The following is a 14,746-nucleotide window of genomic DNA, read 5'->3' as shown; positions in this document are numbered from 1 at the left end:
TTTGTAAACTACACAGTACTATGCAGATATGTTATTCATATTTCCTAATCTAACCTCTTCTCCTTAAAGTCATTCCATCTTTCTTGGAAATTATTTAGACCATCTTTGATACATGGGAGAAAAAAGCAAGGCAGGTCCCCTACCCTCCAGGAGTTTAGAACTTTCTTGCGAACATTGGAAGAAAGTATGTGAAATACCAGAAAAGCTTTGCAAATGCAGAGTGGTATCTGATAAGAAAATTCTAACCTGGGGTGGTTTTTAGAGGGCCTCTGTTGCAGGAAGGGATTGGCACAGGATGGGGGAAGTGTGGGAAGACATTTCAAATTTGAGGGATCACATTTGCCAAAGTCAGGCTGTTTCACTTGAGCCCCATGAAAAGGCTTGGGATTTCTTGACATTTTACCTGAGAACAGAGTCAAACCTGGAACCTGCTGCTGCATCATTAACATCAACTTCCACATCCTTTAGGGCAAATCTTTCCAAGATTTCAAAGATCCTGTTTGATTCCTTGGAAATAACAAACACTTGCTTGCACTTCTCAGTAAACTCTTCATGATAGAAACGTTCAAAGCTGTGTTTGTAGTCTTTAGAGTAAAAAAAGATACGTTTTAATATCTTAGATTTGTAGTTTCACATTTTCAATTGCACATATTTATTGTAAATGCTCTGGAAGTTATCTGTCCCTCTGTATCAATATCACCTTCTTTCTATGTTGGCACCATATTTCAAAATCCATTCTATATGCTAATGAAAGAAAATTATAGGCACACAATTTAACCTTCCTCATGCTATTTGTACAGGAAATCCTACTTAGAATTCCAAGTTATTTCACTATCTTGGAGTGAAACAAGCAAAAAAAAAATTAGACTTGCCATATGCTGTGGGGTTAATTGAATTTTGTCCCCCAGAGTTCATATATTAGAAGGCTAATTCCCACTGTAACTGTTGAGGGTGGGAAATTCTATTATGGTAATTGAAAGATGGGGCCATGAAGAGATGATTAGATTGTAGGACCATGCCTTAGTGAATGAATTAATAATGGTGGTCAGGGATGTGGTTCTAGGGCTTTACAAGGAGAGTACATGAGGAACTCTCTCTCTGTTCTGCCATTTTGCAATGTGATACCCTGCCATCACTGAAGTCACCACCAAAGAAAGCCTTCACCAGGTGTGTTCCGTAGACTTTGGACTTCCAGCCTCTGAAACTGTAAGCAATAAGTTTTGTTTTCTTATAAATTACCTAGTTCTAGGTATTTTGTTATGAGCAACAGAAACAGACTAATGCACCACATATATTCTGTCATCTTTTCAAATTGTTAGCCAAGTATAAAGTTACCTAATCCAATCTTGTAGGGTATGTATGTGTGCCTATCCATAGCAGAGGTTGGGAGTGGGGTGTATTTTTAGGATAAGATGCCCTAATATGGATGACAACCGCAAGTACAGTTGCAGCTCTGTCATTGGGCAAGTCCCTTATACTCTATGGTAAAATAAGGGGGAGAGGGAGACAATTAGATGATCTCTGAGGTTTCTTCCAGTTTCAATTTACCACAATTCCAAACTCATTGCCTAATTAAAGTTAGGGTGTTCTGGACTTCTAAAATGCCCTCCTGTCTCTGGAGACACCCATATTCCCCAGGTTTGTTTTTTGGGGGTGAAGGCTGTTATCAACATATTCAGGAAAAGAAACACCAGATAGGTTAGCCTGGTAGGTTCCCAAGATACTCATCTTGTACCTCCGTAGTTAACAGGGCTACACCATGGTTCAGGTTAGAGCAAGAATAGACCTGGAGGACCTACAGTCTGGCCAAAGTCAGCTTCAAGTTTCACAGTCTTAGACAGAATTTGGGATGCCCTTACAGTCCAATGAGTCTCTTGAGCTAAACTTGAACATCACCCACTCTTAACAGGTATCCCCAAGGACCTCAGAACTACTTCTGAGGGTCAAGAGTATAAACTGATAGCTCCACATTGCCTTACCATAACTATCAGCTGCCCAAATGGCCTATCACTACCTAACTGTGGACTCTAAGATTTTGGAGTTTCCTAGATGATTAAAGGGTATCAAAGATCAAAAAGAGAAAGAACTTAGCACTTCCTTGTAAAGCATATTTTTTTATAATCCACCCACTCTGTACCTTTTAAATCAGACATTTATACCACAAATATACATACAAGAATAAAGTCTAAGCAAGTTAATCTTTCAATAATATCCAAAATCAAAGACTAAGGAGAATACTACAGAGAAATAATCTGATCCTAAGCCCCAAAAAACAGAAAGAGTTGATTCTTGGACACATTAGTGAATATTAATCAATGGATGCAGTTCAGATTGAGATTAGTAAAAGAATATTAATATTAAGCATATTTCAGACTTTGGCCAAGTATACATATTTTTCCAGAACCCGTTTGTTATTATTCATCCTCATTATATATTTACTCTGTGCCTCTATGTGCCCAGCACTGTTTTTAGGTGTTTTATATACATTATCACTCTCAAGGTGGTTAATGTTAACCCATTTTATAGAAGAAAAAACCTAAGGCTTACCAATATCAAGTAATTTGCTCAAGGTCACGTAGCTAAGAACTGAAGAATATAGAATCTGATGTGTCTGTCAGATTCTAAAACCCCAAACCTGTAGTACATATTGGGAAAAATTTGAGGCTGCCCCACATCCATTCACTCTACCCTAGTTTCAGTAACAGCCTTAGATTATCATTTGGAAAGCACACATCCCAACTCTCAGTTCATATAACCCAGTAGGTCTGATTGTATCTCCAGTTCCAGAGGTGGCCTATGACCCAGGACTGGCCAATCAGAGCATCACATTCTCTTGGCACCATTGATTGAGTCAGATGCGAGCATATGGCCTAGGTCAGGCTGATCAGAAACAGAAAGATTCGATGCTAGAAATGCTAGGACTCTGAGCCATGTCTACCAGATTTGAACCTGGAGCTGCTTACAGCCATCTCCCTTCCATGACGGAGCAGCCAAGGAGCTGAGCCAACCTCATGACAGCAGAGCCAGCCTGAGAAACAATGAAGAGACAAGGGTCTGGTAACATCATTTGAGCCACTGGATGAAGCTTTAGCTGAACCAGACTGCATTCTGGGCTTTGTAGTTATATAAGCTAATAAGCTCACTTTTTGTTGAAACCAGTTTGAGTCACTTCCAACCAGGAGTTGTGACTGATAAAATGCTCTTTTCCAGAGTCCAAAATAATTTGGCTCATAGATAGTTTTATTTGGCCAGTACATGTTAGTCTTCACCACCACCCCCCACACTGAATTCAAATGACTTTAGGTGGATCAACACTCTCCTGTTCACTATAGATCCATCTGCTCCCTCTCCTATGATATATTACAAGGACAATTGTCTGCCTGATCCATGAAAGCATTTGAGAATGACCACCTGCCACCATTTTGCATCCCCACATTAACTGGGCCCTTTCATCAGTAATTCATACCTTTTCTGGGTCATTAGCCTTTTGAAAATCCTACCAAACACACAGGCCATCTTCTTATCCCCCAAAACACGTATATGCTTGTAAACATTCTATTTTTCATATAATTTCACATAATCTATTTTTCATATATCACAGAACCCTCCTAAAGTCAGTCTAGGTGAAGAATCCCAGCCATACTCTTCCATTTTTAACCTGGTACGTGGCCATGAGACACTATTTCCAGAAATACAGGTAATTATTTCATTTAGAGGCAATATGATGTCAGGCAGTGCTTCTCAAGCTTTAATGTGCATGCAAATCTCATGGTCATCTTGTTAAAATGCAAAATACAATTCTGTAGAGCTGGAATGGAACCCAAGATTCTGCATTTCTAACAAACTCCCAGGTGAAGCTGAGGCCGCTGGTCTATGGATTACACGCTGAGTATTAAAGGTGAAGGAGAACAGGCATGGATTTTGGGGTCAAAGGGACCTGAGTTCAAATTCTGGATTGGTTCCTCACTAGTTATGTGACATTGGGAAAGTCACTTAACTGACCTGCAGCAGCTTTCATTTGCTCATCTGTAAAACCAGAATTATGGTGTCTACCTTGCAGGGTTAAAACTTGAAGATTAAATGCCACAACACACAAAGCACCAAATCATTAGTTAGTTTTCTTCCCTTTAGCTCAGGGTTTCTCAACCTTGGCACTACTGACATTTTGGGCTAGATAATTATTATGGGGGGCTGTCCTGTGCACTATAGGATGTTTGGCATTATCCCTGGCCTCTCTACCCACTAGATGCCAGTCGTTCTTCCCCAACTATGATAACCAAAAATGTCCTTACACACGGCCAAATGTCCCTTAGGGGGTGGGAGTGGGGAGCAAAATAGACCCTAGTTGAGAACCTCTGCTCTAGATCTACATATTAATTATCAGATATTTTGGGGCTTCTCTGAGCTCATTAACTTCCTAAATAATCTTCCATGGCCTATTATTTGCTTTTATTTTCAGTTTCAAAAATCTTCAAAATGGAGAAATACAAGTACATGTTACAGGAATACGGTAATAATTTTAAATGCTTAAGGAATATTTTCAATCATTTAAAAATTCTTTTCACAAGGAAGACATACAAAACATTAACCATATGTTGATAATAGACTCAGCTCTCTCTATACTTACTAACCTATATTTTCAATCATTAAAGTGGCTGGGTAAAGTTTTTCTATCACATCCGACCAGTCCTTGAAAACCAGCTCACCCAACTCATGGAGATCTCTGTAAAATCTGACAGGGAGCCCTTTACTAATAATCTTGGCCTTAAGCTTTGCAATCTTCAATTTCTCTTCTTCATTTATCAGAAAATCTGAGGACAGCCTTTCTTCCTTTTCCTTATTTAAAGTCTTCAGCAGTGTGGTTCCAGTCCTAAAGTAAAAATACTGAAATTGAGACTCATTCAGAAATGCTGCTTGCATGACCTCAAACTCTGTCAGACTGCAGTTGGGATTCTCCAGGACCCAAGGATAACCGGTTTTTGCAGCAACATAGAGATTCTGTTCTAATTTGGATAAACTTGACAAGTCAGTTGCTTTGGAGAACATGAAAGGTGAGTAGTCAGGGAGAAAGTCTCCGTAGGTCTGACCAAGCATGCAGATGAAAAAGGGAAAGCAGATGTTCACATGGTCAAGACAGAGCTTCAGATGCTGGGAGTAGACACAAGAATACTGTCTAAGCAGATTGGCAGGTAAAGATTTCTCAGCCTTAAATGCTGACCACCTCAGGTCCACAGCTTTGAAATACGTGCCCCGGGAACGGCAGAGTTCATTAAGTCGAGGGAAGATGTTGTTTGCCAAAAAGTCTCTCTCTTCTTGAAAATCATTTAGAGTTGAGCAGATGTAAGGCTGAATGGGTTTCTGGGGCTTTAAAATAAATTGAGCATACCGTTCTACATTCTCATTTGCCTTCTCTCTCATTTCACTTTACTTGCGGACAACATCAGGCTTAAAATATATCAGTTTTCTTCTCAGTAGAGCCACCAAATTCCATTGCTTCTAAGTCTTTCTCCTAATTATGTTTGCTTCAAACAGATGGAAATCTTTCCCCCAAGTTGTTTCTGATTGACCTTTGAAGGTGAGAGATCCAACCAACAAGATAGATCAGAGGTGAAAAAAATCTAGTTTAAGTTAGTACTGAAAAAGAAAAACAAAAACACATTCATTTTAGGATTACAGGAAGTTCATGTCTTCCCTGCTCTCCCAAAGCTTCACAGAAGAACTGAGAACCAAGAGGCCAGTGGGCACTGGACACAAGGCCGCCCCTCTTTCCCAGCTCCCCGTTCTACCTTCCTGGGGTTCCTTCAGCAAGCTGCTGCTTCTCCCCACTATGAATTAGAAATTATGCAAGGGGACTTGCTGATGCTGTGAAAAGGAATACAAGTCTAGAAAAGGAGCCTAATGTACTTAGGAGCAGAACAAGCCAGGGAAGACCAGTGACTGTGACCAGTCAGGACAGGAGGAATAAATCAAAACATCAGAAGGGCCAACACCAAGAATGCGGCTGGCAGCTGAGAAGGAAGGAAGTCTGAATCTAAGAACTCAATAGAGTACAGTTATTATTTTTTTTAATCTTAAATTGTGCAGGCTCATACAACATTCCATTGTCCATTCACCTACATGTGCTAGCAATTATATTCCACTGAGCTAATGGAAAAACACATACCCTCCAACAATGACATAGCTACGCATGCAAGACCTCAGAGAAAATAATTATAAAAACTACCTAGTTTTATAAGATTTTTCTTGATACAACCCATTTCCATACCAAATGTTGCTTCTTTGGTTATGTTTGCTGCTTTCACTGGTGGAAAAATACACCATCTTATAAATCATAAAGCAATTTTTCATCAAGATCACCTGACAACAATATAATAATGCAGTACCTTTTTAAAAAGTGTGAACTCTTTTGCATTGAATTGTCACAATAATCTTGTGATAGATGATACACTGTACTTCACAGATGAAGAAACAGAAGTTCAGACAGGATAAGCAATATGTCCAAAGTCATTTAGCTGGTAAGTGGAAAGCAAGGATCTAAACAGCTCAGCTTCACTCCAGACCACACAGATTATAATGTCTCCTTATTATAGAGATAAGACTCTAGGCCATGAAGACACAAGAAATCAGTGAGTGGGAAACACCTATCTAATCAGCAGCATTGTAATAAATAGGTGACAAATCAGAAAAAATTAATTTAAACCACTATCTCACACTATTTTACCAAAAAGAAAAAAAAAATCTAAAAGATGACAGAATAGACAACATGGGTGTTTTATTAATATGAGGGTACTTCAAAAAGTTTGTGGAAAAATAGAATTAAAAGATAATATGAATCTTTCCATGAATTTTTTGAAGTACCCTCATAGACTTCGCACCTGTTATGTAGGAGGCTAGAGAGAGAGTACCGGCCCTTGCAAATATCTACCTTTTTCTATTCCCATGTGATCAGAGGTCATTTCTATCTTATTCATGACCATGTCCCCAACACCTAATATCTGATGGGCTCAGAGTAGCTGCTAGGGAAATACTTGTTGAATGAAAGAATTTAATATAATTTTTTAAATGAAAAGAAAACATAAATATCAAACCTAGAGAGACTTACAAAACTTACAGGCTGTAGAAGAAATCACAAAAGAAAAGATGAACAGATGTAATTATATTTTTAAAAAGACTTAAAAGGCAAACAATGGACTATAAAAATATTTGCCACAAATAATTTTATCTTTATTCCAAGAGAAATGCTGACACCCTAGAAGACATGTAAGCAAAAGATACAAATAGATAAAAAAAAAACCCAAGAATACATATTTTAAAACTCAATTTTTCTAAAATGCAAAGAACTTTAAAAATAAGCAATGATACAGATTTTTTAAAAAATTATTGCTATCTAGGGCTGGCCAGTTAGCTCAGTTAGTTAGAGCATGGTATTATTAACACCAAGGTCAAGAGTTTGGAAACCCATATTGGCCAGCCACCAAAAAAAAAAAAAAAAAGGGAAAGAAAAGAATATAGCTATCTAAGTATTGATGAAATTTATACTCATACATAGCTATAGAATTGAAAATTGGTAATTTTGGAAAGCAACTTGGCAACATATTTCACAATATATTGAAGCAGTTATCATCTTTGACTCAATAATTCTACTTTCTGGGAATCATTCCCAAGGAACTAATCCAAATAGTGAAAAACTGTAGACATTAAGATGTTTATTGCATTGTTTATTATGGAGAAAAGTAATAAAAGAAAGAAAGCAAACTAAATGGTCTTTGTGAAGGGAATAACTAAGCAGAATAAAAGTATAACCACTCATAGCAGGTTGTGCATCTATTAAAAAGACAGTTATGGATTTCTGCTTCCAGCCGTGATATATTAACAGGGACTAGACCTACCCACCCTTTGCAAAGAATTAGAAAACCGAACAAAATATATGAAATGTCTAATGGATATTAGACATCAGGCAGTACAGTTGTGTGATCCCTGAGAGAAGAGACACAAATGACATGCACCTTAGAATCATCCCGACCTCTCAGCCTGGAAGCACATCCCAGATGGTACTGCAAAAAGGGGAATCCCAGAGCCAAGCCCATGGCGCACTCGGGAGAGTGCAGCGCTGGGAGTGCGGCGACGCTCCCACTGCGGGTTCGGATCCTATATAGGAGTGGCCGGTGCACTCACTGACTGAGTGCCGGTCACGAAAAAGACAAAAAAAAAAAAAGGGGGGGGGGATCCCAAGCAGAGCACATTGTGTCCTACTGATATGAGGAGACAGAGATTATAGTACAGGGAGCCTTAAGAAGCTATAAATTTGGGGGCAGAGTTCCACAGAGAATGGAACATACAGGAAAAGAACATCATAATTAAATGGCTAAAAGGCAGTGATTTTAAAAAATCTTAAAAGCAGCAAGAAAAAAAAGGCATATTACAAAGACAAGCCATGCTATCTAGGGACTTCTGTGGATCCAGGCGGACAATGGAAAACTCTTAGCAACATCACAGAACAGTAACAAGACTTTGGCCTCATCAGAAAAGAAAGCCAGTTTTCACCTTCCCTTTCCTATGCATGAATATGGTTTAACTTAAGCCCTGAAGACTCTGGGACATTCTTTTAAAAAGGCCTGAGATACAGTTCCCTCAGGAAAGCAAGATAACCTGCTAATCCTTCCTGTTTCCTTCCCAGTAGCCTATACCTATGCCTCAGGCCTGCTGGTTTTAGGAAATCTTCAGCGTAACTGGGGAAATAATGAACTGGAATTTTCTTTATCAAAAGCCTGGGTATTTCCTTTGCTGTTTGGGATGTGAAATCTAAAAGATTGTCCCAAACACTCTAACAATGAGAAAAAGGCAGAAAAATTGTAAAACTGAAATTTTCTTGAGCTGATCAGACAGCTGAAGTCCCCACCCCTAATGTTAAGCATCTATCTTTAAAGTAAATCGATGGGAATGTAAATTGGTAAACCTCTCCTACAGGGCAATTTGTCAGTGTATATCCAAAGCCTTTTAAAACAAATTACATATTTTAACCAAGTATTCCAATTTCAGGAATTTATTTTATGAGTATTTGTCTATACGGATTTACCTCTAAGGTTTTTCATTGCAGTAACATTTATGATGGTTTAAAAAACAGTCACAAACTAAAGGTCTAACAATAATAAATTGGATATCTTGTAAAAATATTTACATGAGAAAATGTTTACCATACATTGGCAAGTGAAAAAGAGAGTTACAAAACAGCATTATTGTGTGCTCCTAATTTTAATTTAAAAATATGTTAAATATTAATAGACACCAAGATGCTAATAGTGATGTATCTAACTAAGGCATATGGGTTAATTTTCTTCCTTGACCTTTTTTTCTAATCTCTAAATTTTCTACAATAAAAATTTCTTTTTTTAAAAAAAGATGACCAGTGAGGGGATCTTAACCCTTGACCTGGTGTTGACAGCATCACGCTCTCCCAAGTGAGCGAACCGGTCATCCCTATATAGGAATCCAAACCGGCAGCCTTGGTGTTATCAGCACCACACTCTCCCAAGTGAGCCACGAGCCCGCCCCTTACAATAAAAATTTCTAACTTTTTTTTTTTTTTGCAGCTGGCCAGTATGGGGATCCAAATGCTTAACCTTGGTGTTATAACACCACACTCTCACCAACTGAGCTAATCAGCCAGCCCTAAAATTTCTAACATTTGAAATAACAATAAATTTTCTTTTATAAAAGAGAGTCTTTCAAGCTCTTCAAGTAAGTAGTTGCTACGGTCTGAACGTTTGTCCACTCCAAAGCTCATGTAGAAGCTTCATCCTCAATGTGGCAGTGTTGAAAGGTAGGGTCTTTAGGAGGTGACTGAATTGTGAGGGTTATGCCTTCATGAATGGATTAATCTATTCATGGATGAATAGGTTAAGGGATAAGTGTGTTATCACAGAAGTGGCACTCATGGCTTATAAAGAGAGAAAGAAGCACGTTAGTGTGCTCCTGCCACTCTCGCCATCTGATACCTTTCACCACCTCAGGACTCTCTTATAGAGTCCCCACCAAGAAGAAGGCCCTTACCAGATATACCCCCTGGAGTTCGGACTTACCAGACTACAAAATTTTAAGAAATAAATTCTATTTCTTCATAAATTACCCAATTTCAGGTATTCTGTTACAAGCGACAGAAACGGACAGAAAACTAATAGAGTTGTCAGGAGGTATGTGTGGGTAGAACAATATAGGAAATTTTTAAAATATGAATTCCAGCTTATTCTGCCATTACCTACCTCTTGGGCATCATTTAATTTCTTTGGAACTCAAATTTTCTAAGCTTTAAAAAAAAAAGTTGGGGGCCGGCCTGTGGCTCACTCCGGAGAGTGTGGTGCTGATAACACCAAGGCACGGGTTCGGATCCCATATAGGGATGGCTGGTTAGCTCACTTAGGAGAGCGTGGTGCTAACAACACCAAGTCAAGGGTTAAGATCCCCTTACCGGTGGTCATCTTTAAAAAAAAAAAATTTGGGAGAGACTTGAGATGGAAGCATAAATTGGTATAGCTTTTTTTTTTGTAGGAGAATTGGTAAATATCCACAAAAATTTGAATGCACACACTTTTTGACCTAACTATTCCCAAACTAAAAACTCATCCTCAACATTAACTTGTACAAGTATGAAAACCTGTGAGTCTTAAAACATGCCCTGCAGTATTGGCTGTAATAGCAACAAACTGGAAAAGATCCAAATGCCTATCAAATAGGGAAGTGGATGAAAAGGAACAAGACATCTAAGATCTAGGAAACAGAATAAGCTAGTGTGTATTGTTCTATTTAATGTGTGTGTGTATACATACACACAAACACACACTAGAAAATTTCTGGAAGGATGCGTAAGAAAACTTAATCATTACAAAACCAAAGTCAAGGGTTTGGATCCCCATACTGCCAAGAAACCTTTATCAGTGGTAACCTCTACAGAATGGGAAGGGTAGGCTGGGGGGAGCCTGGAACGTTTACCTTTCATCTGACACTTTTCTGCACCAATTGAGCTTTTTTTTTTTAACCATGAAAATCTATTAGTTTTATAATTTAAAACCTAAAGGGGGAGTTGTGGAACTACATAACTTCTAAAATTCCTTCCTGCTCTAAAAATCTAGTAAATCCCTAATATAAATTATTATCAACATGGCTGTTTGGTCATTCAAAATATCAAACGTATTTACCACAGTTTTAAATTAAACAAATACCTATTTGAAATTCAGTTCCCCTTGTGCTGTACTAGGGTCCACAGTTGACAGGGGACAACTGGATAGATATTTTAAACGGACCTGTTTTTCTAAGGCAGACTCTAGGGAGACATTTGTTTCTAAATAATACAAAATAAGTGTAAACTACAAGACTATGGGTAAATTTAATTTATATAAGGTTGTAACTTTCTGCTTGCATGTAAGGGAGCCACAGTACGCAGTTAAAACTAGTCAAAAAATGATATAATGTAAATTATAGTTACAATTACATCCAATATTTAGAAACATTTATTGCTTTATAGCCAATAATAATAATGAAAATGATAAGTTCCACAGTTTGGAAACAATGAACATCATACAAACTGCTTGATGAAAAACCACCAAAAGGTTAATATGAGAAAATAATTATGGTTGTTTACTATCTTAGCTGAAATCTGGTTTTTTGGAAACATTACAACAGGACCAAGGACTTCCAACTACTACTTTGTAGATCTACATCTACCTCTATATCTTACAATGATGGAAAATTTGAGGCACACCAACCCTCTGGCCAGAACTAGAGAGGATACTTGAGAAACAATTTATTTAAAGGCGTCAGATAACTACCCAGGCAACCAGTATTGGAGGAAACAAGATTCCAAAGAGAATGGAAGCTTAGAGAAGTGAGCCCAACATTCATTGTTGCTTTTCTCCTGCAAGTATTTGCTGATTCTTATGCCACACAGAACCAATATTCTTAAAAGGTACAAGACTGATAAGCTAAGCAAAGCTCAGCAGCCTCATAGTGCTAGTCCCAGAAAGACAAAAATTGGAGTTCAAGGCCCACCAAGAAGGAGGAGGCCTGGTAAACACCCTAGGCTTTTTGTTATATTTTCTAGATTCTCAATCTTGGTTAAGAAGATCTCTCCTATCCCTACCCTTTACTCTCTCACTAGAAAACTGGAATTTATTTTTTATATGGTGTAAGATAAAACTTCAACTTGATTTTGCTTCAGGTGGATAACCAATTAAGGCTGTCATTCATGAAATAAATTATCATTTCCCCTCTGAATTATCACTTTTGTCATGTTATATTGAAATAATCTATTTTTGGCTTCTCTCTTGTATTGCACTGATCTGTTTGTATATTCAAATAAGCAGTGGACATTCATCACTCATTCTCACTGTGCGGCATCTGAATCCCCACCTCATGATTCTGAGCCCGTCTCACATGAGAGAAGCTGAAAATGCCATGTAAAGCCTTTCCCAGCTTCTCTTGAAATTAGGGTGTGGTAGTAGCTGGCCTCCAAATTGGCCCCAGTGATCTCTGACTGCTGGTATTCACACACTCATGTAATCCTTTCACTGAGCTGGATTATTTTGAAAATGATGATGTATGCTTTCTGAGGTTGGTTATGACTCATTGTGGCTCCTGCTTTGTTCTCTGTCTTGGATCACTCACTCCTGGGGAAGCCAGCTGCCATGCTGTGAGCACAATTAAGCAGCCCTGTGGAGAAGTCCTTGTGATGAGGAATTGAGGCCTTCAGCCAATAGTATGTGAGTGAGCCATCATGGAAGCAGATCCTCCTGTCCCTGTCAAGCTTCCAGATGACTTCAGCCTTTGCTGACATCTTGACTGCAAGCTCATGAGACCCTCTGAGCCAGAACTACCCAGCTAAGTGCTTCTAGATTCCTGACTTACAGATGCTGTGTGAGATAATAAATGTTTGTTGTTTTAAGCTGCTAAATTTGGGGGTAATTTGTTACACAGCAATAAATAATACATAGCATATGTGACCTGACCCAAGTTCTTCATTTGTTTTATATTCTTCAATATATTATAGTATTCTTCAATATTTTATGGTATTCTTCATGTTGGAACTATGTCTTTCTTGTTAAGTTTGTTATGTCTTCTCCTAAGTATTTTGCAGTTTTTGCCTCTAATATAAGTGAAATTTTTAAAAATTTCCATTTCTCTTTGTTTTTGAGAAGCTTAATAACCATATGGAGTGTCAGTTCTGGAGGAGCTAGGGCAAGATGGAAACTGAGGATCAGTAATGGGTTAAATGTCAGAAGAGGTGAAGAGACCAGAGAGAAACAGCAAGGTGCCCATTCTTTTCACAGGGTGCTCAGCCAGAAATCCTATCTTAAAGGGGCAGAGTTGAGTCAGACAATGGTTTGCCATCTTCGGCCAGCCTACTGTCTTCTCCTATGTCCGCCTCACGAATTCTCACCATCTGCAGAAACGTCCACCCACAAGTAGTGGCTCTATTTTGGAGGGCATGTCTCACTCTCAGTTCCCTCCAGGTGCACCAAGAACTACCCACCACTGACCAGTTAAATGGCATCTGCAGTTTCAGAACTGGTTGCTTATTTGTTCAAAACCATAGAAAAAGGTGAAGTTGAGCCGTGAAATGCAGAAAAGTGAAGGAATTCATCTTTTTCTAAAAATAAAAAATAAAAAAAAGTTAAAACATACAAAAATGCAATTGAGATTTCTGAATGCAATTCACATCCTAGTGTACCGTTCAAAAAAACGCAAGCACAGAAGCATAGGACCTGCTTGTAAGCTACCCCTTCGCTAACTAATAACAAATGCAGGTAAATTGGGCAGATGTAAATAAGGCACCACCACAATGTGTAAACGCCAACCACAAAATCAAGATTAGCAATCCTAAAAAGGGAAGTTATAAAAGACTATGACAGACTGTCACTGAAAAGCTTGTCGTCAGGAATCCGGATAATTATCTGAAAACAAATTCTAAGTTCAATTTTGCTGGAGGAGGCAAAAAGGGGGAGTGTATGTTGGATACGGGGCGCGGGAGCGGGTGATGTAAAGACGAGGTTAATGCGACGTAGAAAGTATTTCCAAAGACACAAGCTTAGTGTGAGGGACTTCCCTCACAGGAAAGACACCTGGTGTTGTGTCTTTCTGTACTCGGGCAGGGTATTTCTATGAAGTTTCAAAGCTGCAATCCAGTTCTCATTTGCAGCACCGCGGGCTTTGCTTTCAAATATCTGCAGGTGTATCCTCCCGTACCCTGTAAACTAAGGGTCTTCCTTTTCTGTGCTAGACCGGACTGCATCACAACACTCTCCACCTGCCTTACAGCAGGGGCCCGGGAACCACCAAGTCCCCGCCTTTGTACTCTATGGGGGAGTCGAAGGCATCAGAGTGGCTGGTGATTTCCCTCAGAGGAAGAAAGAAATTAAAGATAAAGCCCCACCACTCTCTTCTATAAACCGAACCAGGAAGACCCGAGGGTTCCGGCCGCGGAACATGCAGAGAAGGGGAAGGCTCAGGATGCCCAAGTGACGTAAGAGAAGCCAGATTCGGAAACGCCCGTCCCCCAGCCGGAGGCGGGGCCCAGACTCAGGCCGACCCGCAGAGCACAGGGCGGCCTTGGCGCAGGCGCGGCGGCTTCCTAGGCCCGCTTCTCACAGCTGTGTACGCTGGAGAGTGCTGGAACAGGCACAGACCTCCACCGCAATCATAACGAGATGTAATTTTTAAAACACGTAGGACAGAGTTCCCGTAAAGACACGCAGGG

At 39.2% G+C, this 14,746-nt stretch overlaps 1 protein-coding gene across 1 annotated transcript in view; it reads right to left on the bottom strand.

The window, feature by feature from the left end:
- LOC134391541 (putative tetratricopeptide repeat protein 41) overlaps positions 1–5,418 on the bottom strand; it is a 56,328-nt gene extending 50,910 nt beyond the window's left edge. Inside the window, exons 1-2 of the mRNA XM_063115519.1 lie at positions 4,632–5,418; positions 404–584 (exon numbers count right to left, since the gene is read on the bottom strand). Coding sequence (XP_062971589.1) covers positions 404–584; positions 4,632–5,418 — 968 coding nt within the window. The remainder of the gene's footprint in view (positions 1–403; positions 585–4,631) is intronic.
- Positions 5,419–14,746: the final 9,328 nt, after the last annotated feature.

The sequence above is a fragment of the Cynocephalus volans genome, chromosome 12 (assembly GCF_027409185.1).
Source record: "Cynocephalus volans isolate mCynVol1 chromosome 12, mCynVol1.pri, whole genome shotgun sequence".
Taxonomy (NCBI): Eukaryota; Metazoa; Chordata; class Mammalia; order Dermoptera; family Cynocephalidae; genus Cynocephalus; species Cynocephalus volans.
The sequence above is the reverse complement of the archived record's forward strand: the minus strand, read 5'-3'. Positions and strand labels throughout refer to the sequence as shown.